The sequence below is a fragment of the Lipophrys pholis genome (assembly GCF_963383615.2).
Source record: "Lipophrys pholis genome assembly, chromosome: 16".
NCBI classification, from domain to species: Eukaryota; Metazoa; Chordata; class Actinopteri; order Blenniiformes; family Blenniidae; genus Lipophrys; species Lipophrys pholis.
Window position 1 is genome coordinate 5,964,849 of NC_137634.1, and position 27,939 is coordinate 5,992,787.

The window sequence follows — 27,939 nt, forward strand, 5'->3', positions numbered from 1 at the left end:
ATCTTTTACACAGCAGTACCAAAAAGGATTTTTATATGTTGCAAAGTTAATCTACAGCAGAGCGGAACGGCTGCTGCAGAGGCAGTAAAGGAAAACAAGGGGAACCGGCAGGTAGACCGTGAAGCAAAGCAGGTAAAGAGAAGATTAACTTAAAACCCTTAAACACACTATTCAGGATCATCAATCAGTTATATCGTAAAAAAGACAAAAGCTTAAGATTGATAACTTAAGAGTGATCCTCATGCAGAGACGCTGATACATCTGAAGTTGAAATAAGTGCAAACTGACCTAATTGCCTTAAAAAGCAATATTACCTGGACACCAGCTGTGCACACAGAGCAGGCTCCTGCAAACAAGCAAGCTGAAGTGCAGACAGTCTAAGTGTTGAGTTTACTTTACCATAACTTTTTAAATTTAACAACATCATCTCTACGTTCTAGGAAAATATTCAAGCAACATAGAATTTGATGAAATAAATTGCAAGTCAAACGTCGCAAGATGTCGTTTGAGAAGATGTATGAATTTAGAAAGTGGCCATACCTGCTGATTTAATCTGCAGGATTTAAGCTGCAGGTAAAATGACTTGAGGATTTCTCTGCTGACGATGAGAATATTCAGGAAAATGACCAAAGACGCCAAACTAACATTGCGAAACATGTCACTTTCTGTTTCCCAGAGGGACTGTTGACAGAGCCAAATGACCGAGGCTGCTCCAGGGTGCATGAAAGACAACAAGTTCTTGTCCCGATAAGACAAGAAAAAAACCAAAGCCCGGCGTGATGAGCCCGGGGGAGGTTGTGATGGGGTTCATGAGGGTTGGGTTACCACATGAAAGCGTCGCTGGAGCTGGTTGATATGATGCAATTCTGCAACACAAAGCACCGGGACCGTTCACCTAAACAGTTACATAACCGAACAACCGGGACAAGTTGCACTTTTCACTCGTAACCAGTTCGCAAGAGGCTGAGTACAACCGCAACAACCTGAGATGAACTGAGAGACGTCAACAAACTCATTCGTCCCACTTTTGCAGCTCTCATCATCCTTGTGTCCCAAAGCAAAGCAAATAAAGAAAGTGCAACAGAGTTCACACCAATTGTACAAACACTTTGTTGAGCCAGAGGACAATCAATAGCTTCAGTGCTAAAAATTCTGCGACAGCCGGCCGCAAAAATTAGACACTCGGGGCTTTAAATGGCAACTTTCAGGCTGATATGGATCAGTTCTTTAAATATCGTGCTCCCAGACATTAAAGAATCCATTTATATGTCCTCTTTGAAAGACGAGCGGGGCGCGTTAGCCAGACTGTGTTGCCATTTAATGACGAATTTGCAGCCTGACCTCAGAGATCAGAGGCTATCTGCTTTAGGGGAATGTCAGCGTGTTGTATTGCTGGAAATAGATGGCGGCATTTCCCATGCGGACGAGCAACTCTGTCAAACTCATGTGACAGTGAGTGTTTTTAACACTGCGTGTGCACCCCATGATGTATGAAGCGAGAGTGTCATTCACCAGCATCTGAAATCCTACAATCCTAGCTCAGTATCTATGGAAATACAATCTCATCTTGCGATGACAGAGTCAGGGTATTTTCTCATGGGGAACGGCAGCGGATTATTAAAAAAAAAAGTGAAGAAAGAAAACTTCCAGCTCAATATGCCCATTTATGGTCGGTCAGTGTTTCACAAGCTTCTTAAATAAATCAGAGGGTCTCCAGAGAGGAAAGCAAAACACTGAAGGCTCCTTATAAACCGAGCTTCACCAAGAAAGCAAACAGCTCGGGTCCGAGTGGAAGTTTCTCCGACTGCGGTACATTCCTCGGTTGCCACTTCGCCGTGACACGAGATACCGGTTCAATGTGACGTAACTTAACTCCCGACTTCCAAGTGTGAGCTGTGCCTGGATGCCGAGAGGACATGTTAAAACAGAAAAAAAAAAAAAGAGCTTTGCTCGGGATTTCATTTCACTTCTGCGATAATAAACCGGCGCTCGCACGGACGGAACATAAATCTTCACGGTTCACTTATCGTACGTCGCCGTATTAAGACAGTGGTGCCCGACCCGGAGTCCAGGACTCCCTCGAGGGAGAGCCAGAGGTCACATAGGGGAGGACAAAACCAGATTAGCACTTGTCAAGAGAAAAGCTGAATAAGATGTTTTCAGAATCGAGAACAAACTGAACTAACTAACCATCATTTTTATTTTAGTGGGTGTGTCCTTTTATTTTGTGGCGGAAAACGGTTGGGATCAACTTCATTAAGAGCGTTGGTGTCACACCAAAACCGGGAGAAAAATATCAACTTTAAATAGATTTGTTACGAGTAGTGGACACAACCCCGAAATGAGACATCTGTGACGCTGCCATACAAGCTAACAAATTACCATTATTCTCAAAGCCATGCTGCCAGGGTGGGATTGTAAAAACGTGCATAATGCAAACGCTATGAGAGACGCTTTTTTTTTTTTTTTTTTGACATTTCACTGTATTTGCCACCAGAAGGTTTCATTGAAATTGGCTTTATGTTGAGATTGTCAACCTTTTTTTTGGTAGTAATTGTTTCAATATGCAAAAATATAGACATTTTTATCACATATTCTCTGCACCACTGCAAAGAAAACCTTGAAAGTTTAAATTTAAAGGTTATTATGACACTGTTTTACTGATTGGGTCCATTCAAGATTAAATTTTGCTGGAAATGAAATGAAATAGAGCAAAGAACACATTTACAGTCTGAAATAAAGTAAAAACTGGGTTCAGTCTCATGCTTCACAGTGGAAATACTGAAGATTAATCCTCTTTTAATGTGTGAAAAAATTCACGTTGTTCTTGTTCCTGCATCGGTTTCCTCTGGGTTCTACCGCTTCCTCCCACTATCCAAAGACATGCTCGTTGGATTTATTGGCGACTCTAAATTGCTCTCAGGGTTGAATGTGACTCTCCAGAGTGTATCCTGCCCTTCACCATACATCCCCCTTTGAATATTAAATAAAAGGAGCTGCTGCAGATCGTCTTTATGCTGTATTACACTGCATCTTATCAGAGATCCACTCGCTCTCACAGCAAACGTGTGGCACTTGGTAAATTTATTTATTGTTTTATTTTGGTTGTTCGATGTTCTCGACAGCAGCATTCATCCTTGACTAATAAAAAGTGGGTTTTACTGTCGTGTAAGCCGCAACGCTGAATCATTGATGAACCGATCAGATCTATGTAAAAAAGCTGAGACGTTTATTTTGTATTTAAGAAACGGGATTAAATTATTCATTCATTTCTCTGCTTGGTTTTGTGTTAAAAAGTAGAATTTGAACCAGCGATGGAAAAGATTTTTTTTTTCCAGAATGAACAAATGATCCGTTTCTTCTGCTCTCCAGAGGGAATGAAAGGAAAACCCCTCGAGGACACAAACCATCAAACCGAATGAGCCAAACACAAAGAGTGGCGGTGACAAACAGGAAGTGCTACAATAAACATGCCACAGCTGCTTTTTTTTTTCCTTTTCTTTTCTTTCAAAGCTGGTTTAGTTGACTTTCAGCAGAAGAAATATACACTCCCTCAAGCACTTCACAATCTTTGTTCTGAGTTTTCATCACAGAAACAGTTTTTAACCAAAATGCATGTTCACCTTTTTTTTTTTTTTTCCATTCGGTGGTGTGGAGATTAGCGCTCTCAAATATGAAACTACCAATTCCGAGGTGAATATTGAACGGGGAGTCATGACACTCTGGAGGCCCTCCATTGTTGTTATTGTCCGTCTTCTGGCACATGTGCAGGAGATCTACTTACTATGTCTGTGGTGCACAATAGCAGTATTTCAGCAGTTTCCATGGAGACGGAGGCTGATCATTTTTAAAATCTGCGTTTTCCAGGAGTGTTTTCTGAAGCTATTTGGACACCCAGAGCGCAATGAAAGTTTAGAATTTTCACTTGAAAACATTGTCGTGTATGAAACCGTAATTTGTGACTTTGCAATGTCCTGTATGTGTGAATGTTTGTCCTGTGAAGCACTGGTGACCTGTACATGGTTTATTTTTTATTTATTTAATTTTTTTTAGCCTTTATTTAGTCAGGAGAACCACATTGAGATTAATAATGTCCTGAGGATCCTCCATTTGCTGATGGAAGTTGGGATTTTATCCAGTCCCCAGTGACCCTGAACTGGATAAAGTGGTTTAAATGATGAATGGAGATTTTTTGTACAAGATAACAGAGTAAAAAAATTTTAAAATGTAAACAACTGTTTGAAAATGGAATATATTAAATTGAGCAACATATATTTAGAACTGCAATGTTGACTATTATATACACAGTTACTTACAGAAAATGGTGCAGGGAGTGCAATGAGTGGTCTTTGATGTGAATAACGACAACATTTTGTAAGATATAGTGCGTTTAGAAATAAGTTTTGATGTTAGAATGGGGGGAAAAAAAGATTTTTGAGATTTGTTCTCTCAGAAAAAATTGCAACTTTGCAGCCCTGATCCGTGTTTGCCCCACTTTCTTGATATCTGAGACAGGAGTTGTGTTTTCCCACTGGAAGATGTCACCAGCAATACTTTTTATTTATGGCAGCAAATGTCTTCCTTCATGCAGCAGTCACAATAAATCTTCATATCTTTCCAATGATTCCCGTTACCTTTGGAAAGTTTCTAAAAGAGCCCTGATACAGATGCATCCCACTTGAGGAAAACACATTAATTAATGCGACTCTCCATTGATCACAGGGCAGCACAAGAGGAACCTGCGACCGAGTGAAGTGCGGGAAACTAACAGGAGTCAAGCTTCACTCGACCAAACGGGGAAAAAAATAGAAACATGACACTCCTGCAAGCTGTACTGCAAACTTAAACAAAGCTGTGAATGGTATTTTTTGGCCTCAATACCAAAAGCCACTAATACCACTGTGTGTAGTTAACAAGACCCTGCGAGGGATTTTCATAGAGACATTTCTCACAACAAGACGGGGAAAAACCCCCCTCAAACAAACTCTCCCTTAGATAATTAATCCAGCCAGCGTCAGAGGCTCCCACTACAAAACCACTCCGCTGTGCGCAGAGGCTAGACAACTAATTAAAATGAGTCACATGTTTAGAAATACTCTCCTCTGTGAGACAGGCGTCTCTCTCTCTCTCTCTCTTTGTGTGAGTGGTGTGCTTGTGAGCCGCCCACCCCCCCCGCTTACCTGGACCTGCCCTTTGCCCATGATCTTGTCCACGATCTCGTTGTCGTCCTTGTTGAGCATGCTTTTGTCGTAACACTTCTCGTAGCACAGGATGCGCAGATACTGGGAGCCCTCCAGCTCGATCTCAAACTCCTACGCCGCAACGCAAAAAGGAAGCAGGATAATACATTTGCCCCGAGCACAGGGGGGCCAAATAGGTTCAGGCTGATATGTTAGGAGGCCTCGTTGACTTACTTCGTTCCACTGAGGCTCCGCGGTGTCCCTGAAGACTCGGGTCTTGGCCTTGCTGACAAAGTACCCGTACGAGTCCACTTCCAGAGTGCAGTATAAATCTGAACGGAAACAACAGGACACAGACAGCGCCATCAGATAAAGAAACGGCACCGGCTTCGGAGCAGTGAAAAGCAAACATTTAGACGTCTCCACCGCTTCATCACTGCTACACAATGCGTCTGTGTAATGACTGCAATATATAATGCACTGTGCAAAGCCAGGGAGACGCATTACAAGCATCCTTTTCTCCAATTTTCTCATTTTGAAGAAAGAACATTGTCATAAAACACATTTTACAGCCTTTGTGATGGTATGGAGTCATTACCAGTCATCATTACACATCATGTCAGCGGGTCTCTTAGCCTCAGCATACAAATGTTTAGTTATTTACTATTACTAAAAAGTGTGATTAACAGTTTCTCTTCACTATTGAATTTATTCTCATAAACGCCATTTTTTATTATCTGGCAACAAGGTAACACAATCTTTAAAGTTTAGATGCAAGTCAAAGAGGGTGAAACTCTTTTTTGATTTAAAATGATAGAAACATTTATTAAAAAGTACAACTTTTACAACATAATGTAAGTCATGAGTAAGCAATAGAGATTAATCAAAACTATAATATGAGTTATAGTGCCATTATGAGAGTTGCAAACTTACCAAATAGATCAAATTATACGTAATAGAACATATATGAAACATTATAATAATGCCCAGTGCGTAAGAAAAAAAGGACTAGTTACCATTAGGCATGTGCAATGTGACTAAAACTTTGAAATAGCCTATTTTATTGCATTTCTGTTCAAATCATATTGATTAAATAATGAAAACGTTTTTCCAGTGATTTGGATGTTACTTTGCTCTAAAATTAGCTCTGAAAACATTGTGAATATAGGTTTTATTTTGGGGGGGGGGGGGGTAAATCAGGCCAAGCTACTACAGATCATTAAAACTACTTGAATTAATGTTGCGCTCACACTCGAGGATTTCTTTTTCACTGGGAAGAAGCTCAGCGAACAGAGGAAACATTGATTTCATTGATGTTTTGGTAAATTTTACAGGATCGAGTGGAGCGACTTCAGCTCAGCTTATTAGTGCTGTGTTACACTGATACGCTATAATGTTACACCGTGTTACAATATATCGCTGTATTAAATTAGACTTTATATGAATAATCAATAGGATATGGGTATGCATGATGTGAGTCAGAAATCTGAACAGTGACTTCACACTTCAGCAGCAGTGAGGGATTGAGATTCTGGGAGCAAAAGCAGAAACGTGGACATTCAACCGCAGTGAAATTTTTCTTGGCTTTGTCAATATGTTCGTGTTTGTCAGCGGACAGACATCAATCTCCTGGATGTGTACACACTCAGGACCACCAGCCGCTCCCCCCACCACCATCACCACCACCATTCCCCTCCTAACATCCTCCTACCGCGGCCGTCTCTCCTCTGGGATTGGCTCACGCTCGCCTCTTACACGGAGCAATTAAGTCTGTTAATGTGTTTCTTTAAATGTTCCTGCAGACCGCATTATTGGCTGTCTGCAAACTGTCTGCAGTGCGTCCTGCGGCCTGGCCCCGGTCCCTGGGGTTGACCTGCGTCTGACAGCATGATGGATGGGAATACGGTTCGACCTTTCACCGGGGACCGTCTCCGAGATTGAGCGACGAAGCCGCTGGGGGGAGGAGGGACAACGTCCACCCCACATGTAGATAAACGCACCGAAGAGCAACCCCATCATCCTCATCATCATCATCATCATCAGTGTGATACGGACCTGGAGATACAGAGAGACACAGATCCTACCAGCGGGGCGAGCTGCGACTGACTGGAGCAAATATTTACGCTTGCGTCCATACATCCACCCGGGCCATACAGTATCGTGGAATCTCATTCCATCTGGTTTCATTCCCTCTTTGTTTGTTTTCTCAGCGTCCTGAAAGGTTCAGCAGTAATTACTCCCGACGAGGAGGAGATTAGCGCCGGTGGTATGAGGGAAGTTCGGCGGGAGAGGAATTCAGTGTGACCATCTGGGGGATATTTCTTAAAATGAAGCAGTGATCGTACACTTCCGTTACACGCGGGAGCGTAGCAACACATGGCCCTCGTCTCTGGTTTGACATCTCGGATATACGCTGACTACCTGTCCGAGGAGGCTCGAGGAAGGACACAGGAGAAGATGTAGATACAGTTGTGTGTGGCACTTTGTTATGATGTTAAAAACAGCAGCCGTTTGAAACTTTAATCTGATTTGGTCCCTTTTTCATCTGTTCACGGAGGAAGAGAAGAGTGTACTCATAGCTCCGAGCGGCTCACTTTTTCTCGGGAGGTTGATTTCCTCTCCATCTGAAATGAGTTTTTGTGCCTCGGCCAGAGCCAACATATATTTGGAGCGACACGTTTTTGTCCTCGCGGAGAAGCAGGACAGACTCCGTGCATTTTCTTTTCTCTTATCAGGTCATCCATTAAGCGCAGTGGATGAAAGGGGGCATAAACTGGCCGGCGTGGGGTCTCTGACCCTCAAATGCACGGGGTTAATGGATACCATCCTTTTCCATCTCAATTAGCTGAGGACTGCAGGCCTCGCCGGTGTGCGGGTGCTCCTTACAGGGGGGGAGCTAATCTTGCCCCGGGGCCGTGCTGAATGCTGGGTCAAACTGTGGGTGCACAGGATTAGTGCACAAGTGATAATCAGTTAAACTGATCAGTGCTTCTAATATGAGGAGGCTGGGCCAATAAAACCACCGTCTCTCTGTCTGCTTGCTGGAAGGCTTCGGGAGAAAATATTCATCTTCGGGGACAAACAAAAACAACCGGGGAGGGGGCACAATCAGGCCACTTCCATGGAACCCAGAAGTAGAAAACTAATAAAATGATGAAGAACGACAATACATGCAGCCTTGACTGGATTAGATTACACAAATATCACGAGTTAAAAGGAATATAATCGCATGCAGTGCTGAATTGCTTTTAATTTGGATGAAAATCTCTTGACAGAAACCTGGTTTGCGGCATTAAAACGTGCTGCTTAGAGCAGAAACCTGTTTTCTGCAACTGTCCCCCGTCTCTTTGGCAGATGTTGGAGGAGCTTGTGTCTTTTTGTCAGTTTGAACTATATATTCTTATCAGGTTGTGCACACGCTGTTCCCGTGCAGCAGGGGCAACCACAGTTTAAAACCACAGGGACGTTTCAACTGTTGCATTCACATCGTGGGGGGGGGGGGGGGGGGGGGGGGGGGGCATTTGCTGACACTCACACGTGCACATACGTATAAAAGAGAAATGTTTTCCACTTCTCCACGAGGTCGCCGTTCTCATATTTTAACTGGTGCTCCAGTTTTTTTTGGGAGACAGTCGACTTCCAGCTTCCTCCTCTCTGACCTAGTTTGACTAACTTTGCCCTGAGCTGATTTTAAAGCCCTTTCCCACTGAGGGGAGATTGTTGTGATATAAATAACAGCTCCAATAAGACCGTCTATTATATGTTTCCCTGATCTGACTAAAAGCAAAAAAAAAAAAAAAAACAGGCTATTATTGAGGACATGTCTGCTTAAACACTGAATAATGACTGCTATTTCCAGTCATTTCCATTTTTACATGTTTCCACGAGAGCATGCATAGAGTATTATGCAAACGAGAGGCTTCTGAATCTTTTCAGAAAATGCACGGCTATCAGAACAGATCAACATCGTCAACAATGCAACTGAAACCACAGCAAACCTCTCACGCACAGGCTCCGTTACACTTTGGTCTCACCCTGCAGCATCTGCATAAAAATGCAAACTGGATCGCATCATCAAGAGTGAAACTGTAATTTCACCGATTTGTGGTATTGGAGGGAATTATACACACTGAGTACAGTGTTTTGAACAGAAAGTCTCTTATTGGTGCAGTAATCACCGACGTGTTGATAAAATGTTAAGAAAAACGTGATGAATGATGAAATCTGCCTCCCTGAGACACGTTTCATGAGCTGGAAGCCGCGTGGGAGTGAAACAAACGTTTACAACACTAGTGCAGTCTTGATAAGAGGTCCTTTTTTTTATTCTTTGACATATCGCATACCATCCGCCCTGGATGGAGAACTAAACCCTCGTTGGGGTTATCATATTGAGCATACAGTGATGGTCTCATTCTAGTCTCAAGACCCGTTCACAATCACATGACAATGCTTCAAGTGAGAATGCATCGGTTTTGAGTTTTGACGTGCATCAACATCGTCAGAAACACTGAAAACGATGTAGATTTCATGTTGGGCTACGAGCTGGTGCAGTTTGTTTTTGTAATGAAACATCGGCGACAACTCTACACTATAAACATTAACAATGACGAGTACACAGACATGAGTCTGGACAGACGGCCAAGTTGGATCGCTATTCCATATAAAACTACCAAGTCGCGCACGAGCAGGAGAAGTATTTATGTGCCGTCGCAGCGATTCCTCCGTCAACAAGCAGACGGGCCCTAAGCGTTTTCAGAAAGTTCCACTTTGGGATCCGTTTTCAAAAAAGTTGTATTTTCAGTGGCTCCGAGCACCGGACATCCAAATGGCACTGAAAGTTTTGTATTTTCACTTGGAAGCGTTGCCGTGTAAACGGGATCTCAGACCTACACACACTCATCGAGCAGTAATTTATTATGGACCCTTTATTTTCCTTCACAGTAAAGTTGTGACCAAATCACAATGCAGCGTGAATGAAGCAAAACCTCAATATATATGTAAATGTGGCTTTGTGAAGGTGGCATGGTGGAACAGTGGTTGGCGCACAGCAAAATGTTCTGCATTTTTATAGTTGCATATTTTCTCCTCACACCTGCGTCAGTATTCCGGCTACACCATCTACGCCTGGTCGATCAAACGTCTAATTTTAGGATTGTTCGATGGCCACATGATAAACAATGCAGGATAGTCTACACCCCTGTCTTTAAGTCTTCAGTACAGTTGGAAATTAGCTTCCATCCAACATAAGAGACACTTTTCCAATACGGTGATAGCGAGGTTTAATAGAGGAACGAGAGTCGACTGGAACAGAGAATCACTTCCATCTTAAATTTAACGAGGCCTGAAATGACAAGACAATTTTATCAAAGTGTAATAAAAAATAAATAGTCTGAATTAGACAATGCACTGATTGCATGTCGATGTAATAGCAGTGGGAAAGTTTTAGATATTATATGTATCATATAAAGTGTTAAAGATGAAGAGCAATCATTAGTTTTGTACAGTTTTTGTGACTCTCTGACACCTATTTGAACCCAGACTTTGTTTAAAAATGTATGTAATTGCTTTATCAGCTGGAAGGCATGGCGCACTGACCCAACTGCGAACTGGTAAATAAACCACCTGGGAAAGTCCCATTTCCGAGTTTGGAGCGTTCGGGAACATCCCGACAAACATGGACAGATAAATGACATAACAGTATTGTTATCACCCACATAAGCCTGCACACAGACGAAATGACGCTTGTAATGTTAAAATCATCTACAGTAGTTTTGTCGACATAAAAACATCATCATGTTGAGCTCTTGGAAGCAATTCAGATGTTTTTGTTTTTTCTCCAGGAAATGAGAATTTTTCCACTTCCTAGTTTGTGTAGAGCTTCTTTGCCCATTCAAGTCACCGTTAATATCATCCTGAACACCAGAGTGACGCCGAACAGCAGCTGCAGCTTCTCCCCTCCATTACCTTCGTAACTCGCGAGCCCCACCCCTTTTCTGTCTGCTCCACCAAACACACCGACGCACAACCTTATCAGTGGAACTACCAAACTTCCGACACACGCACACACTTTCCGTCTTCGTTTTAACCCCCCCCCCCCCCCCCCCCCGCAGCCCCTCCGTGCTCCACGGAGGATCAAACAGGCTTTCAGAAGAGAGAGCTTTCCAATCCATTAACCGGGAAATTCCAGCTTTCACATGCGGCACACAGGGCTGTCATGGTAACGACTAAAATCATTTTTCTCTCTTCTGGTGCGTGTGCATCGGTAGAAAGGGAACGAGCTGCCCGCTACCGGCACGACACAAACATCACATCGGCCATCGTGTTCCCAAAAAAATTCTGTCTCAGAATCTGTGGTGAATATTCCGACTTATTATTTCTTTTGAAGCATTTCTGTGTGACTTTGCGATGCCCGCTGAACGAAAACAACCACAGGAATCCCACTCCTCCTCCTGGGACCCGGTCTGATGGAAACTGCATGTGCAGGCTGCAATGATTGACTGGATCGTGTGTTTTGTTGGCAGACGCGTCCGTGCACAGCAGCGATGTACGAAGCGATGCTGAGCCAGAGCGTGTGGACACGAGTGTGCTGAAAACAGAAGACAAAAGGCCGTTCCTGGCCGACTTACTGGCCGACTCCTTGAATCCCTTGGCAGAGTGGACGATCACATGCAGAAAGCCGTACAGGCCAGGAGTCTCCTCATCTGGAAGAGAAGCACACAGGGCGGTTTAGTTATGCACGGTGTGTAAGTAAAGTGATTTGGTGGATTTTAAATTCAGACTGGGTGCTTGTGAAGGAATCAGTGTAAATTATGCCGGAAACGATTCCTCCTGTATCCTGCCTTAATACATCAAAACCGCAGTTAAGAAAACGACTAGATCACTTATAATTTATGCAAGAAATAGCTTAACAAGAGGGAGGATAAAGATCTTTAGCTGAAGGTAAATTCTTTCACTCTGAAAAGCTCTTAGTGGCAAACTCATATATGGTTCTAAATGAAATCTATAGTTTTTCTTGTTTTAATTACAGATCATATTGTGTACTTCTATTGGTGCTTTTAGTCCTCTCACTACTGTTTGGCAAATATGGTCTCAAATTCTTCAGAAAACACAGGAAGAATTCCACAAATCTTCCATATTTGCCTCTGTTATTCATTTTACACAAACCTGGAGCGGCAATAAGTGATTTATTGGACACGACCACTGAGACGAACCTCCGATATCATAACAGGAAGCAAAAGTGCGTTGAACCATGTGCTGGACTTCGATAATAAAAGGCGATGAAGTTTAGCTCCACGCCCATAAGCACAAACACAGAATTTAAATACAGGTCACTTTAAACTGTTAAACTTAACTCAACTATGAGCAAAAAGCCTTTGAGCTTGTGCGATACTCAACACATATCTGGAGCCACCACAGCTCCACAGTGAGACGGACTCGCGGCAGATCGGTGGGAATCATGTGGGCTTTTCCTTCCTCGGGTGGTCCAAACTAGATAAACTTCATTATTATTACTATTATCTTTCTCTGCAGCATCTGTTCACACTCCCACTAATACCCAGCTACTGACGTCTGAAGAGAGACATGTTAACCAACACATGGATTTCAACAAGACTCAAATGCGAGTGAATTAGTTAGATCACTATCAGGCCACACAGATCTGAGTGTGGGTGGACCTTTAGTTGGGTGGCCGGTCCTGTCCCGTCCACACACACCCACACACACACACACACACACACACACGAAGAGGATACAGTCCTGCCTGGCAGTTTCCTGGTAAATAAACTGTGATGAACGTGCAGCGGCGCCGCAGAGCGGAGCAGTCGGCCTTTTAGGCTTCGCTTAAAACAGGAGGAGTTTGTCAGGGGAGCAGTTCAGAGGTTCAGCTCCGCAGCTTTTACACAAGAACTTTAAATCCTAATCCCACTTTCACAATAAACTGTGGAACACCAAAAAACTAATATGTGATAATGGAGGATAATTTCATCAAAGGAGTCGCTGGGGCGAGTCAGAATCTGAACGTCTTCGTCATGGAACCTCAGCTTTCAGCAGAGAGAAAGAGACATTCCTCCACCAGCTGGTCTCCATTTAAACCCCTGCAGCGCTGCGCGCCCCACATGTCACCGGGGTGTGTGTTTGTGTTTGCCATCTAATGAGCGGCGGGCAGAAAGGGGAAGCAGGACGCGGCGCTTTAAAACACCTCCCAGGAATTAAAGAGGGTTAGAGAATATCAACAAACTGAAGCAACATGAGGAGAGACGCAATGAAGCAAAGAAAGAAGATGATCTGCCAGAGGAGTCAAGATTATCAACAAAACTGCTGCTATGATGAAGATGTTCAGGGCGACGTGCTGCAATTTAAATGATTGGAAATCTGTTTCATTTACATAACTTTATGTGTCGTTAGTTTTATTCTAAGATCAGCTGACAAAATGTTAAAAAATAACTTTTAATATTGTCCTGTAAAGTTATCTAAAGATCGGAGCTTTAACCTTTCAGAGAAATTTAATAAAAATGTCACTATATGAACTTTTCTTGTGATATATGACTCACGATTCACGACTTCATATTTGTTTCTATTTAATCAGAAACGATTAAAGCATGTCACTCACAACTACACTTTCAATCTCCTCAACAACATGGTCACAGATAACAAGGAAATATTGTTAATTCTCTACATTTTTAGCATGTTTGCTTTGCTAAATCAAAAACAGACAAGTCAGACTTTCTGTTGAGTCTGTGGGGAAGGCAAAAATATACAGAATACCACGCGTGTACGAAAAGGTGGGCTCAAAACACAGAAAATAATCTCGTCTCAAGCTATAGACCATCCTTGTTTTTTGGAGAAACATTTGCAATTCTTTGTTTTTTTCCCCTGGACTTTGGGAAGAATATGAAATCCTTTTCGGACCCGTAACTCCCTCTGCAAGGTCTGATGGGTGAGAATCTGTGACCAAGTCATTTTAATTAGCGAAACTCTGGGTTAGTAAACCTATTATGACCAGTAGCATGTTTCAGAAGGGAGCATGAAGCGAGAACACACTAATGACGAAAGAGTGTAAAAAATAACATCAGCTTCACAACGCAATGGCTTAGTAAAATCTGTATGTAATAAATATAACAGACACCATGGGAAAACAACAATAGATATTGCAGTAAGTCGGCATTGGTTTGCAGACCTACTATAGCTTCCACTTTAAATTGAAATCCTCTTGTGCTCTTCCGGAAAGTAATTACTGATGGATGACTCAGAAAATGCTGGAAATTTGTGTGTGAGGCAAACATGTGAGTTTCACTTTTAATAAGTGAGAAGTGACAGCTCTGCTATACATAGATTTCAAACACATCGAAAGTTTTCCGCTACAAACTGCGTGTCAAGGAGCTTTAATAACTACTCTAAGAGAGAGGAGATTCTTTATCTCATAAAAAAAATATAGTCCAGCAGACTGGAAGTGTCAAAGTTGCTTAAAGCATTATGGCTTGATACATGGCTGAAATTAATTTGGAATGAAAGGATGATTTCTGGAGTAATTATATTCAAATCAGATGATTTATGGTCAAATTAAAACACACTGAGGGAATAAAAAGAGCAAAACGTCCATTAAGAGAAGGGAAATGTGTTGACTGGATGTAAATACAATCGAGTTAAAGGTGAAAGTTTTCACATCCTGACTGAAACTTGTGCCTAAGTCTATATATTTATGGACCCGACAGTACGTGTGATAGATCAATTGAAAACATGTCAGCGCAGTGACTTCTTGCTGCTCCTCACAGTTTACCAGAATATCAATTTGAAGAAAGAGATATAAAAAACAAACACAAACTTTAAAACCACCGGTTTTCAATTTACTGGAGGTGAAACTAAAGGCTTTCCCTGATAAGATGCAAACCCCCCCCCCAAAAAAAAACATGGATATATTTCTCTCTCTGAAACCCTTCAGTCAGACCCCGGTGCCACATGGACAGATCAGAGTAGATCAGCCAGATGGCTTTAATGTCACCCCCCCTCCCGCTTCACTCAGCCTCTGAAAGCGGGTGTAATGTGGAGATCTGGAGCAAAAACAAACAATATAGAAGCCGAGGGAGGCCTGCCGACACGCGGCGCGGCCTTGACCGCTACCGGCTAGATGAGAAACATATTGTAACCCAGATTCATCTCCTGCAAGGTCCCCAATGAGGGCTCTCATTATGTGGCTTTTTTTTGTGTGTGCGTGTGTATGTGAGAGTGTAATGGGCACTTTTGTGTGAATTTAAACACAAGGCAGGGGCGAGAGGAGGGAGCCATAGGGGAGGGTGTGTGAGCGCTTCAACAAAATGGACAAAAATAGCAAATACATGGAAAAGGCTTCTGTGTGGGCGCTCTTTACCGTCTTTGTTACTGGTGACAGGGATGTTGTGGACCGTTCGGAGTTTGAAACAGGAGCTGGTGAGGACCTGGAGCTCGACTGAGCTCAACACGCACGCCTGGAGATCTGAAAACCAGATGAGCAAAGTCTCACTTTTCCGATGGTGTTCTGAATGATGCCATTCGGGTCTAAAGGTACCTTTCTTCTGCAGTTTCTGGATGCTTTCCCTCCATTCTGATCTCTCGTAGTCAGAGGAGAGGAGGAACAGGTAGCTCTGGATCAAGAATGAGACGAGACTGTTAGTTAACACATCACCTTCTCACCAGCATTAATAATGGAGAAAAAAATGCACACAAAGAATAAATAAAATGTAAATATCTTAAAGAGGCGGTTGTGGATCAGTGGTTAAATGTGCGAATGTCACAGCAAATGAAAAGCCGCTGAACGTGTGCTCTTTAGAAACTAAACGCCTCCCTCTAGTGGCAGACAATGAGCACTGCAGCGACATGAGTGCAGACGCTGGAGGCCGAGGCGATGGACCTGTGGTTACCTTTCCGTGTTTGTTGTGGATGCGGAAGGGGATGGTGGGCGAGTGCAGGAGCAGCCAGGACTCCTGCTCGTTCATCTTCTTCCTCAGACGCTCCACGCGGCTCTGACCCTTCGGTGCTTTCTGCACAAACAACAAACCACATGCATTACATCTCATTTTAGCAGCAAATTCAATCGCTCAGCAAAGTGAAGGAGGGTAAAAGCGCGGCTGTATTGCATGTGAAGATGGTTTTCTTGTGAGGAAGTGCCGAAGGGGGAAACGTTCTCTGAGTCATATTGCGACTCAGATCTGTATGCAGAGGCACCAAACGCTTATTTTTAGAGTCAGTGACTTACAAGTCTTGCTGGACGTGCAAGAAATGATGCTGTCTGATAGCGAGCTGCTTCTAAATAGACTTCTGTATATTTCCTACTGATAGAATCTGACTATCTGGTGAAGTTATTTGTAAGGCTTCAGTCCTGCTTTCATTAATTTCACAGGTACAAACAAAGCTAAGACGTTAGTTCTGCTTGAAATTTAGAATTTGCACAGTTAATTTTATTTAATTGTAACTTGTTTTTACATTTTTACAGTCTGTGGCTGAGCTGCAGGAAGCGAGCGCCACGCTGTCAGAATCTTTAGATATATTTCAAAGATCTCCGCGTCTTTTACGATGGAAGGAAAACAAACACAACGCACACACTCCAGGTCCTCACCAGGAAGTGGTGAGTCACTGTGCTGACCTCCTGTGACTCTGAAAAGCAGGCAGTGGTCACTCGTTCGACCCCGGGTGGGCGAGTATAACGCTACGAGCGGTGGAATAACGGGAACTCTGTGCTGCTTCAGCGTCTCAGTGTGTCTCTGCAGTGTATTACTGGTAGCGGCTATCATTTCAAACTTGTATGTTACCCGATACGAGGGAGAATACAACAGTAACCAATCTTCTCCTGTATCAGGAGACGACGCAACAGAGCAGGCAGCGACTTTAAATGTTCAGAAATGTACGTAGAAAGAATCCTAGCAGGTAATAAGGCCTTATTGGGAAGAGATCCACAAACACTGTCTTCGGTATAAATATCCAATTAAAGGGCGTTTGGGAGATTGTAATGTTCTAGCTGTACTACTGGCGGCCATTAAGAGGTAAAAATAGAAGCAGCCATCAATGAATGGATTAACTTTGTGCATTGAGATTTATGTCATGGGAGAAAAAATATCCTTTTCCCTCAAGGTCGATAAGAACACTTTTACTTGAGTCGGACCAAATGGACGGATGATGTAAAACCGATTCGATCCGACTTCATTTGACAGTATGTGTGCCGTGTGTGAGCCGACCTGCCAGACTATGTGATAGTTTGAGGATCTGAGGAGGTGCAATCCTCGTTTCTGTAGGTTTTTTTTAATCGTTTATTAAAATGTTTTTGTTAAGTGTTCATATCCTGGAAGGGCACAATAGGCCAAATCAGCTGGACTTTTTACAACCACGCTTCCAGTTTTCTGACCTTATATATTCTGCATTTCATCGGATTGTGTTTGTCTATCATAAGTGGAGGCGTCAAGTGAAGTCTTGGCTTTGAGTGTGGGACTGTGGTTTGAATCTCAGGGCGTCAAAATGGCCAAATATGTGTTGCGATTTGAAACTTTTGCAATTTGCACTTTCAACTTTCTAAAGAGTCTAAATTGACACTCCCCTGTCTGGTTTTCAGAACCTCCTCAACAATCTCTGGTGACCTGATCTGTGCTTTTGATATTCAGACTGTTTGAGGATATTTCTGGATCAACAGACCTTCTATGTAAATGTAAATGCTTTGTGATGAAATGGCAGTAAAGAATTAAACATCTTCCGCATGAAAAATTTTAAGAAATATGTGATTTTAAGGATTTTTTTCTTTTTTTAACCCGAAAAAGATTTTTTTATTAGAAATCCTCAGTCAGGTGTTCAAACTAAAGCCCTGGAGGTCATTCTCAGTGCGTCTCCATTGGATTTGGCTTCAGGTGTGGGTTTACCTTTTCTTTCTGGATCTCGCTCTTTAAGGCCGAGATCTTGATCTTCATCTCCTCGATCTCGTGCTCGGGCAGCACTTGGATGCTGGGGCAGGAGTCGGAGTCGTCCAGGGTCTGGAAGGTCAGGTCGGCCAGAGGGATGTACCACTTGCACTCATACTGCTGATGGCGACTGCACGGAGACGGAGGAGGTGGAAGGATTAAGACGGGATTTATGCGACCGACGTGAAATTCAAAACATGCCGCCAGCCTCATAATTTAACCCGAATCCCCTTAAATGAGAGAGCACTACAATTTTAGGTCATTACGCTTCTTTTCAGAAATGTTCTTACTTAACCTCGAGTCATTTTCGGCCTATTCACGCTCCTAGAAATGACAAAGATGCCTGTCGAGCTCCACTTCCACCAGGCTGAAGAGCCTCATGTGCGCCGCCGCTAATGAGACTTTAATTATCATTTCTGAGTGCTGCACAGTCACACAGACTCATTAGCGGTGTGACGCCTTCATCAGGCGGCTCGTTTTAGCAGCTCGACGACGGGATGGAGCCTCAGCGGCGGTGCATTTACTAAATGATCATTTTAAGTTTGTGACCGATTTATTTTGTATTCTATTTGATTTGCTTTACTGATTTTTAGAGCCAAGAGAGCGATGGCACTTTGATACAATTGTCCAGAAGTAGACAGTACCATCATGTGTATAGTGTTATGCAGTACATGAGAAAAAAAACTATGTGCGTGTGTAATTATTAATTCTAATATTAAACATGGCCCGATCGCTTCTGACTGATTACTTTTGAAACTTCCAGTACTTTTAACAGCAGTCTATTTTTATACTGTAGTTTGTAAAGTCCTCTTTACATGAGTAGTGGTTCTAAAAATGGCAAGTGGAAGTAAAAATCACTAATTATTCCTAATTTAATCACATGATTCTTTATTATATTTCCATTTCATGGAACTGTTAATTAAATTAAACAAGTAAAATTAGACACAGACAATATACAAAAAAAATGAATAATGTTTATTATTCTAATTAATAATTATTATTTTGCTCCATTTTATTAAACTGTTTATTGCTCTCTATGTTTGATTGTATTACTCCAAGTACTTAGAGTGTGTGTGCGCATGTGCCTACATACATTTATATACTGTAAATACTGAATATCCTCGTATGTATGCACATTTATATGTAAGGAATAATTTCCTGCACGTCATGTCAAACACTTTCGTTAAGATTTACTCGCTGAAATGTACCGAAGTGTAAAATAAATATTAATAAGATGAAGTGAAGTTTTAGCATCAAGGACGCAAACAAGTGGGACTGCTGTAATTTTGAATTTTTCAGTTTTGTTTCAGGACTCATTAGAAATAAGACCTACAAGTCCAAAGTGCCCGTCAATGACCAAATAAATGAAGGAAGGAGAGAATCAACAAATTAATCAAATTTCCAGGACGTTTCCAAACATCACTCAGTTCTGAGTATCTGTGTTTTATATGCATGAATATAATTAAGAACCTTTGAAATGTTTTCATGCCACTAGATGAAAAAGCAATAACTGCAAAAAGAGTAAACAGACTTTTAGCATAAGATTGACTTTACGTCTCATGCTGGTACTGATAATAAAATAAAATGTAATAAATAGATTTGAATTACCCCCAAAATGAAAATAATGATAAAACAATGGCACCTGTCAATACTACAAGTAAAGATTTGACAAAAGGCCAGTTTATTAGTTTAGTAGTATTAGAAGAGATGGATGGATGGATGGATGGATGGATGGATGGATGGATAAAACTACACTCCAAAAGCAGCGACATTGCGGAATATCGAACTTGAGCGGAGTGTGATTATGAAAACATATTATCTACTGGGAAGCTGCGTTTTTAATTCATCAATACTTTCTCGCTTCATCATTCGAAATGTATTTACATTATTTTATATGAAACGTTAAGTTGCACTCATTTATACTGGGATCACAGTTGTGAAATAATATGGCAGAAGCTCATCTTATTGTTCACAGCCATGCAGCGACACTGACGGGAGACGCCATAAACAATAAGTGACATTATTTCATTGCTTGCACGGATCTCAAGAGTGACCGGTCACCTTTTCCTAGTCGAACTCATTCATATTTCACACGTAGTTTAGCTTTGTGTCTCTTTGAAAGCCTGTTCAGCTTTATCGGTACATGAAGCTTTCTTTTCTTTACAATCTGGGTACATTTCACCGCCTAATAAAAAGCCCTTTTCCTTCCTCCGGCTGGTTCTGCTCCTCTGATCCCTCACAGACTTCCCCCACACCCACTCCGTTATCGAGGCCTTCTCGTCTCAGCGGTCCCGGCTCCGTCTTCAATCCTCTTTGTTTTACGGACCACCCATTTAATTTTGGGTCGCTGTCACACTTAAACCCAACCGTGCAGGGAGTACATGGCAGAAACGTACTGAAAGAGGGGACGGGTGGGGCTGAGGGCGTGGAATAAATCACCATATCTAATCTGTTTGCGCTTTCATAACCAAAAGGAAACGTGGGGCTGAGAAGAGACGATGCAAATATGACTGATCGCAGGAATGACCAAAAAAAATCAAATAAAAAATGTTATCTTAGGATTCAGCAGGGATTAAGATCCTCGGTGACTTAACACGAGGTGATTGACTTTCTGGATGGATGATCAGTGCGTGTGTGTGTGTGTGTGTGTGTGTGTGTGTGTGTGTGTGTGTGTGTGTGTGTGTGTGTAGCCTGTAGGTGGCATGCTTAGATAACAGACCCCAAACCATACAAGTCCTATTTACAGGTCTGGTAGTTATGGAAACACCATGTTGGGGGAGGGAGGGGGGGGGGGGGGGGGGGGGGGGGACTAATGACAGACAGACAGTGAATGTCAAGTAAAAGGGAGATGTAATCGTACTAACAGGAGCCGACACGCCGACGAGGCCAGGCAATCCCGGAAAGTGCGACGCTCAATCTCCTGACGTGTGTCAAGCATTCAGACGAGGCATCGCACACAAACCAAAACACAATCCCTCCGTCGCCGACCTTTACTTTGCCTCGAGCTCAGGCGGGAACAAAAAGCCCCCTGCTAATGCTCCATGTTGTTCAGCATGTGTATTTGCTGCTCGCTTCCTACTCTGCAAAACTCTCTCTTAAGGTTCCCGGAAGATTAACGGTTGGGGGGGTTTATGTGTCGACGCACAAGTCAGCGGGAACGGCTCTCGTTAGGAGTGGCCACACGTTACGCCGGCCGTTTGTCACCCTGTCAGAGGACAGAGAGGAGGAAAGTGGACTCACCCCACGGCCGTCTTCTTCATCTTGGCACAGAGCAGCAGATCGGTGAAGAGGAAGACGTGCCGAAGCTTCCGGAGCTCTCCGACACCTCCACCAGAAAGCCATCCTTCACCAGCTGACGGGCCTGAGAGAGAGAGAGAGAGAGAGAGAGAGAGAGAGAGAGAGAGAGAGAGAGAGAGAGAGAGAGAGAGAGAGAGAGAGAGAGAGAGAGAGAGAGAGAGAGAGAGAGAGAGAGAGAGAGAGAGAGAGAGAGAGAGAGAGAGAGAGAGAGAGAGAGAGAGAGAGAGAGAGAGAGAGAGAGAGAGAGAGAGAGAGAGAGAGAGAGAGAGAGAGAGAGAAAGAGAGAGAAAGAGAGAAAGAGAGAGAAAGAGAGAGAGAGAGAGAGAGAGAGAGAGAGAGAGAGAGAGGTGATGTTAACGCTTTGCAACGCCAACGTAAACAACGCTGGTGAAGAAAACAGTGAGAGGCTCCTGTTTACACCTGCGTACAAAACAAACATCCGGTGGCCATGAAAAGTGAAATCTCGTCATCATACATCCTTTTTTTTTTTTTTATTTTGCTGTTATTCACTGTCTGACATACGAAAACAACAACTGTAGAGGAAACCTTCTGCTGATACACCCAAACAAACAGCCTATTTTCTGTTTATTCAGCTTGTATATATGGACATTTAACATCAAGATTGTCAAATCCACTCAGTTGTAATGACGGCCTGTAAATATGTGAAAACTGAGGAGATCCTGGATCATCTACTTTCTGGAGTTTTTGTTTTTATGACATCTGAAATGTGTTCTATTGGTAAAACACTTCAGACAGGCCAGTTCAGTATCCAGCTGTAGTTTTAAGGTAGTTTTTGAGTTCTTCTAAGAGTTTCTACTTCTCTAAGATGCTCTATTTTGTATCCAGTCCAGTTATTGACCTTTTATCAGAACCACGAACATTTCCTACTGTTTGGACCCAAATTGTTTGACATTGATTACTACAATGAAATACAAAAAGGTACTTTAGTTCCAACATACCACATTATGTTTAGTTTCATCTTCTGTAAATCAGTTTAGATGTCGACGTAATATTAATAATTCCTATTCTAAATAACATGTTGCCAGCTTTTATTATCATTTAAGATAAGTGAGGTATCGGTTGCTTGGCCGAACAATGAGAGAGAGAGAGAGAGAGAGAGAGAGAGAGAGAGAGAGAGAGAGAGAGAGAGAGAGAGAGAGAGAGAGAGAGAGAGTGAGAGTGATGTGTACTGATGTTTGTTCAAGTATTCCTCCCTCATCTGATTTTTACCCGAGGATTTAAATCCTGCAATATTCCCAAAGCTTGAGAGAGGATGTGATTCAACCACACGTACTTCTCCCTTGGGTGTAGTGACGGCGGTCCTGCGAGGGTCGATCTCCTCGTTGATGGAGGAGAGGAAGTTCTGGGATATCCGCAGAGCGTCCTGCAGGAGCGGGAAGTCCGGGTGGTCTTTAGGAGTGTGCTTCAGTAAGTCCTGCGCAAAAAAACACAACGAGCGCCATCATCTCAACACGAGTTGAACCATCAAAGTCATTTCACTGCGTGCGTCACCGGGAATTCACCTTTTCACTTTCCGACTAAAATCCATCCGAGCAGAAGCAGCTTTCATTTTCACTTCTTATTGAAAACATAATTGCTCTGCACACATTTCTCTGCGTACGCAGAGGTAATCTCTCAAAATCTCATTTCCTTGTTTTCGCTTGAGGCCGTTTTTAATCAGTGTGGCGGGGGCGACGAGCGGGTCAGCTGACGGCACGTTTCCCATCGAAACGAGCGCCGCCAATTTTCTTCCCTTCATTTGCATAAGTGACAGGAACATAACCTCATTTTGACACACACACACGCACGCAAGCGTCGAGAAAAAGCGACGGCCACACCAGCTCGTTACGCACGGAGCGCGACGTGGCTCTGACGGCTCGGTGTAAACTTACACACACTCTGATAGCCGCGCGAGACGCATTTAAAACGTCTGGGCTGTCGTGACTGACGGTTTCTATTTGTTTAGGCTTGATCGATGTGGGCAAGAATAGAAACTTTCACTTTTCCGCATCAAAGCAGAACCGAGATATAACCGCACGGTGAACTGCTGGTTTGAATGGGAGTGTGTGAGACGGGTTACAGTGTGGTACTGCCTTCAGTTTACATATTAGAAAATACTATTCTTAATGGCTGCTGGCATCCACAGGCAGTAAAGTATATTTCAATTCATCTCAATTGTACATTTCTTCTAAATTCCGTATTTTTTGTTTTTCCCCAGACAAATCCAAATAAACAAAAAAAATTAAAATTTCATGCCCAATTTGTCAGTTTATTTAATAAATTTTTCATTTTGCTTGCCCACATCTTGAGGTCACCATATGAGAAATTCCTGTCGTCTTCATCGTAAAAAAAAAGTTTGCAAGTATCCATCTTTGTTTTCTTTTATTTCCTTTATTTAAAGTTGTTCAAGTTCAAATCTGTTTACTCACATGAAGGACCAAGGTGCTTCTCGTAACACGGTCAATGGGCTTGTAGAGGAGAGCTGCAGGAGGAGAGAGAGAGGAAGAGGAGGGCTCACATTCAGGGCTGGTTACATACAAGTCAGGACACAAACACACACTGGACTGTAACACACCACACGACTCCGCCTCAGCCAACATGCATATCAAGACTGATTGTCTTTTACTTATTTATTGTGTTTATTGCATTCTCTTATTTAAACAGCTTTTAATCCTTTTAGATGTGTCGTTCATACAAAGTGAGAGAGAAACACTTTTTGGGTTTCCTCTGTAGGTCCTGGACATACAAGACAATAAACTCCATCTACTAAAATCTAACACACATTGGCAGTCGTTCACTGATCCACCACTTAAAAGAAGACACACTCGCTCTGGAGACTTTGATGACATTCACTCTCACGTCTACCACAATTGATTTCTTCTCAATTTTAATTGCGGATGATTTAATATAAATGGGTTTCCACCACAGTAATAATGATTATTCTTTTACTTACTTTACAATGATAAAACTAATGAAACTCTGATCTGGATTAGATAAAAATTTATTATAAACGCGGACAATTCACACATATAGATTTGTAATGTTATTGTTTTACATACTGATTAATTATTGTTTGTATTCTTTTCTTGTACAATTCTATTTATTTACTGTCCACTGGCTGGAGGATGCCAATTTCCCCATTGTGGTAGAACTAGAAGAATATCTATCTCTAGTAGAGTAGCTTTCATTTACTCTCCTCAAAGTCTTTACTTTGGAATATTATGATTTGTTCTGTGAGATTTGTTGAGATTTTGGTAAACTATTTTCCTGCTTCTTAGATTGTGAGGCTCCTTCTTGAAAAGAATGCGAACGAGACAGTCGTATCGATCAATAAATCCAATGGTATCGTTAGTATTCTGCTATTCCCTCCTTTTCTAAAACAGTTGATCTGTTTTAATTATTTTGTGGCTTTACTTTGTAACTGTAACGTTGTACAGGTTCCCACAGATGTAAAACAGATCTTTATCTTAATGGAACTTCCTGTTAAAATGCAAGTGAAAAGAGAAGTCATTCCAGTAGTTTTTAGGTTGAATGCCCTTTCTGCCCCGCCACACTCGAGGTCAAGACTTAATCCGATATGCCGGTAAAACATAAATAAGAAAGAAAGAATGTGATTAAAGACAGAGGAATGAAGCATTTTTCTGCCCCACAACAGGACGTGTACAGACGCAGGTCTGGACAGGGGCTGTTTTATATGCAGTCCATCTCCAGGGCTGCTGCTGCTGCTGCTGCTGCTGCCTCACACTTCTCAAACTGCCCCACTGCAGGTTTTTGACCACCGAGAGGTAAAGGACAACTTTCCTGAACGGCGGACTCGTTCGGCGTTCCTCCGAACATAAATGGAAGCGAACGACATGTGAGGGGTCTAAAAAAGAAACGCGCGGTGAGACCACAGCGCCACATGGAGCCTCGGTTTAAACCACCGCACTTGGCTGGTTTCCTGTGGGACGGCTTCGCCGCCACGGTACTGCAGCAGCTGACACACACGACAGCTCGAGGTGAGAAACTCCCACGGATCGAGGAGAGAGAAGAGTGAAGGGTGGAGTGGAGCAAAGAATAACAAGAGGGAAGACAGGACTGAAGGCTGATGTAGAAAAACTGAGGAGAGAAGCTCACACACAACACACACACACACACACACATGCACACACGCACACGCACACACACACACAGGATGTCTGAGGGGGAAAAGAAAAGGGAAAACTTTTCCTCTGAATTTTCCACCAGTCATATAATTAAATGTCAGAAATGTCTCAAGGTCTCAGAATAATATCGCCACTGTTGCCGTGCAGCACCGAGCATAATAATGCTGCTCTGCACTCAAAACGTACGGAAATGCAATTTTACAAAGTACTCCACAAGGGCATAAACATTTGGAAAGCAGCTGACTCTTTCTTTAGCCAGTTGATCTCACTGATCTCCGCTCATTAGAGTGGAAACTGCAGAGTTGAAGCCACCAACTTTCTGTATCCAGGGAAGGTCATCCCAGGCAGAATGTTACACTTATCTGTTAAACACATTGGACGGAGCTCTCTTCCTTCAGCTGCAGCTTCTGCCTTTTGATTCCTCCCTCTCCTTTCGTCTCGTCTCCTTCTTTACCCAGAAGAAATTAAATTGCTGGAGTAGAAACCGATGGTGAACACGTTCAGAAGTACTGATAGGACCTGTCATATACACACACACACATGCATGCATACAGAGACTGTATAAGACCAAAGAGAATCCTCTACATAGGCTTGCTGATGCTCTTTGAAGCTTCTCCGCCCCCTGGTCATTAATGATGCGGCCCCCGTCAATGATCCCGGCTCAGTATCGCTACTTTCAGGAGGATTTATGGATCCTGCACCGACAGCATCAAAATGTGTGAACGTGTAAGAGTGCAGGTCTGTACTCTGCTCAGGTTGAGCGGAGTACAGGATTGAGTTTGGTCGTAACCACGGTAACCTAAAGTACCAGACGTTTGTCAACAGGGCTTACAAATGAGCACGTCACCAATTTGTGGGTTACGTTGATTTTGCAGGCCTGTAAGCAGGGTTGTAAAATCCTGGGAATTTTCAAAGTTGAAAACTTTCCGTGGGAATAAACAGGAATTTATAGGAATTAAAAGGAATAAACCAGGTTAGGGTTAGGGGTTAGGGTTAGGGGGTTAGGGGTTAGGGTTTAGGGGTTAGGGGTTAGGGTTTGGGGTTTGGGGTTGGGGTTGGGGTTGGGGTTGGGGTTGGGGGTTAGGGGTTAGGGGTTAGGGTTAGCAGCAACCTACACAAAGTGAAGTAAGTTTTGATGATATTACGTGGTAAAATATTTAAAAAACGTGATGTGTTACTAGTGTTTTACTTACAATGAACACATATAAATGTTATGGGTGTTGAATTTAATCGTCTTTACAGAGCAGACGTGGCCAATTCTGCATCAACACAGCAACAAAACAATCAATTATAACGAATATTTCAAAACCTCCCCAGCTTAAATTTACCAAAATCTTTCCACCTCTTTGCAACCCGAGCTGTGAGCAGGTCTCACAGTGAGTGAGTACTGCAATACAGGCGTGTTGAATGTGAACATCTTGTCTCTAATATACACACAGGCAAGCTTGAAAAGTAAACAACGGGAGAAAATATGCCGGTGCATCGAACTAAAAAGAGTGTACCAGGAGAGTTACATAGAATATGGTCCAGCAAACACTCTGAGATGTTGTGTTAAGAGGAACTCATCAATACAGAATATATAACAAGGAAACTATATTTCACATATCGTGCTTTATGAAGTTCCTTCAACTTTGTTTTGTTTTTGTACAGAGGGTTGTGAGGGGTCACCAGTTTTTACAATGGTAAGAAATGTGTCCCACTTCTGATTCCCCCAAATCTGACTGACTGCATGCATCATCCATCCTACATCCATTCAAACAATCAACTGAGTTATTTTGCGCTATGGAAGACCAGTTAAATTCTTTTGTGTGTTTTTGTTATCATTATTATTTAACCAAGTCATCAAATGTCTTCAACTTTCCTCCGCATCATTACTACCTGGAGAGAAAGATTGCTGCTCTTTTTGGGTTTTATGTGTACTGTGGATGTTTCTCACAGAAAGCCTCATTACTGCACTTCAGGTTTTTCACATTTTTCTGCTTGATAGATTTTTTAAATTTTCAATCAGCCTGCTGGATATTAACAGATTATTTTAGCTTTCTGCTCTTTTAAGGTTTCTTATGCTTATGTTCTTCTTTCACAGAAAACCTTTGTTCTGTGGACAGTATGTTGTAGTTTTATTCCTGACAAAGAAATAGCTCTAAATTTTATCACCTTGTAAAAAATGTTCCAAAAAGACATAGTACTTTACATGCTGATATTAGGCAGGAATGTAAGTATGAGCCATTATTATTTGGTATAGACTGACCACTGTTGCTGCTGAAGATCTGGTGCAGGATTAAACTTATATGCATACATGCAGGGCTCCCTAAATTACATTTTAGGTTAAACATTTTAGGTTTTGTGCATAAATATGTGCATGAAAGTGAAGCTGAGGATGATGGATCTTAGTTTAGAAGACAT

The 27,939-nt window shown here is 42.4% G+C and overlaps 1 protein-coding gene across 1 annotated transcript in view; it reads right to left on the bottom strand.

Annotated features, from left to right (window-relative positions):
• The window catches only part of abr (ABR activator of RhoGEF and GTPase), a 143,560-nt gene that overhangs the window by 39,616 nt on the left and 76,005 nt on the right, over window positions 1-27,939 (bottom strand). The window contains 11 exon segments of the mRNA XM_080483912.1: window positions 5,181-5,312; window positions 5,415-5,512; window positions 11,807-11,881; window positions 15,544-15,648; window positions 15,721-15,796; window positions 16,073-16,192; window positions 18,056-18,224; window positions 21,335-21,407; window positions 21,410-21,455; window positions 22,686-22,826; window positions 23,821-23,873. Coding sequence (XP_080340038.1) covers window positions 5,181-5,312; window positions 5,415-5,512; window positions 11,807-11,881; window positions 15,544-15,648; window positions 15,721-15,796; window positions 16,073-16,192; window positions 18,056-18,224; window positions 21,335-21,407; window positions 21,410-21,455; window positions 22,686-22,826; window positions 23,821-23,873 — 1,088 coding nt within the window.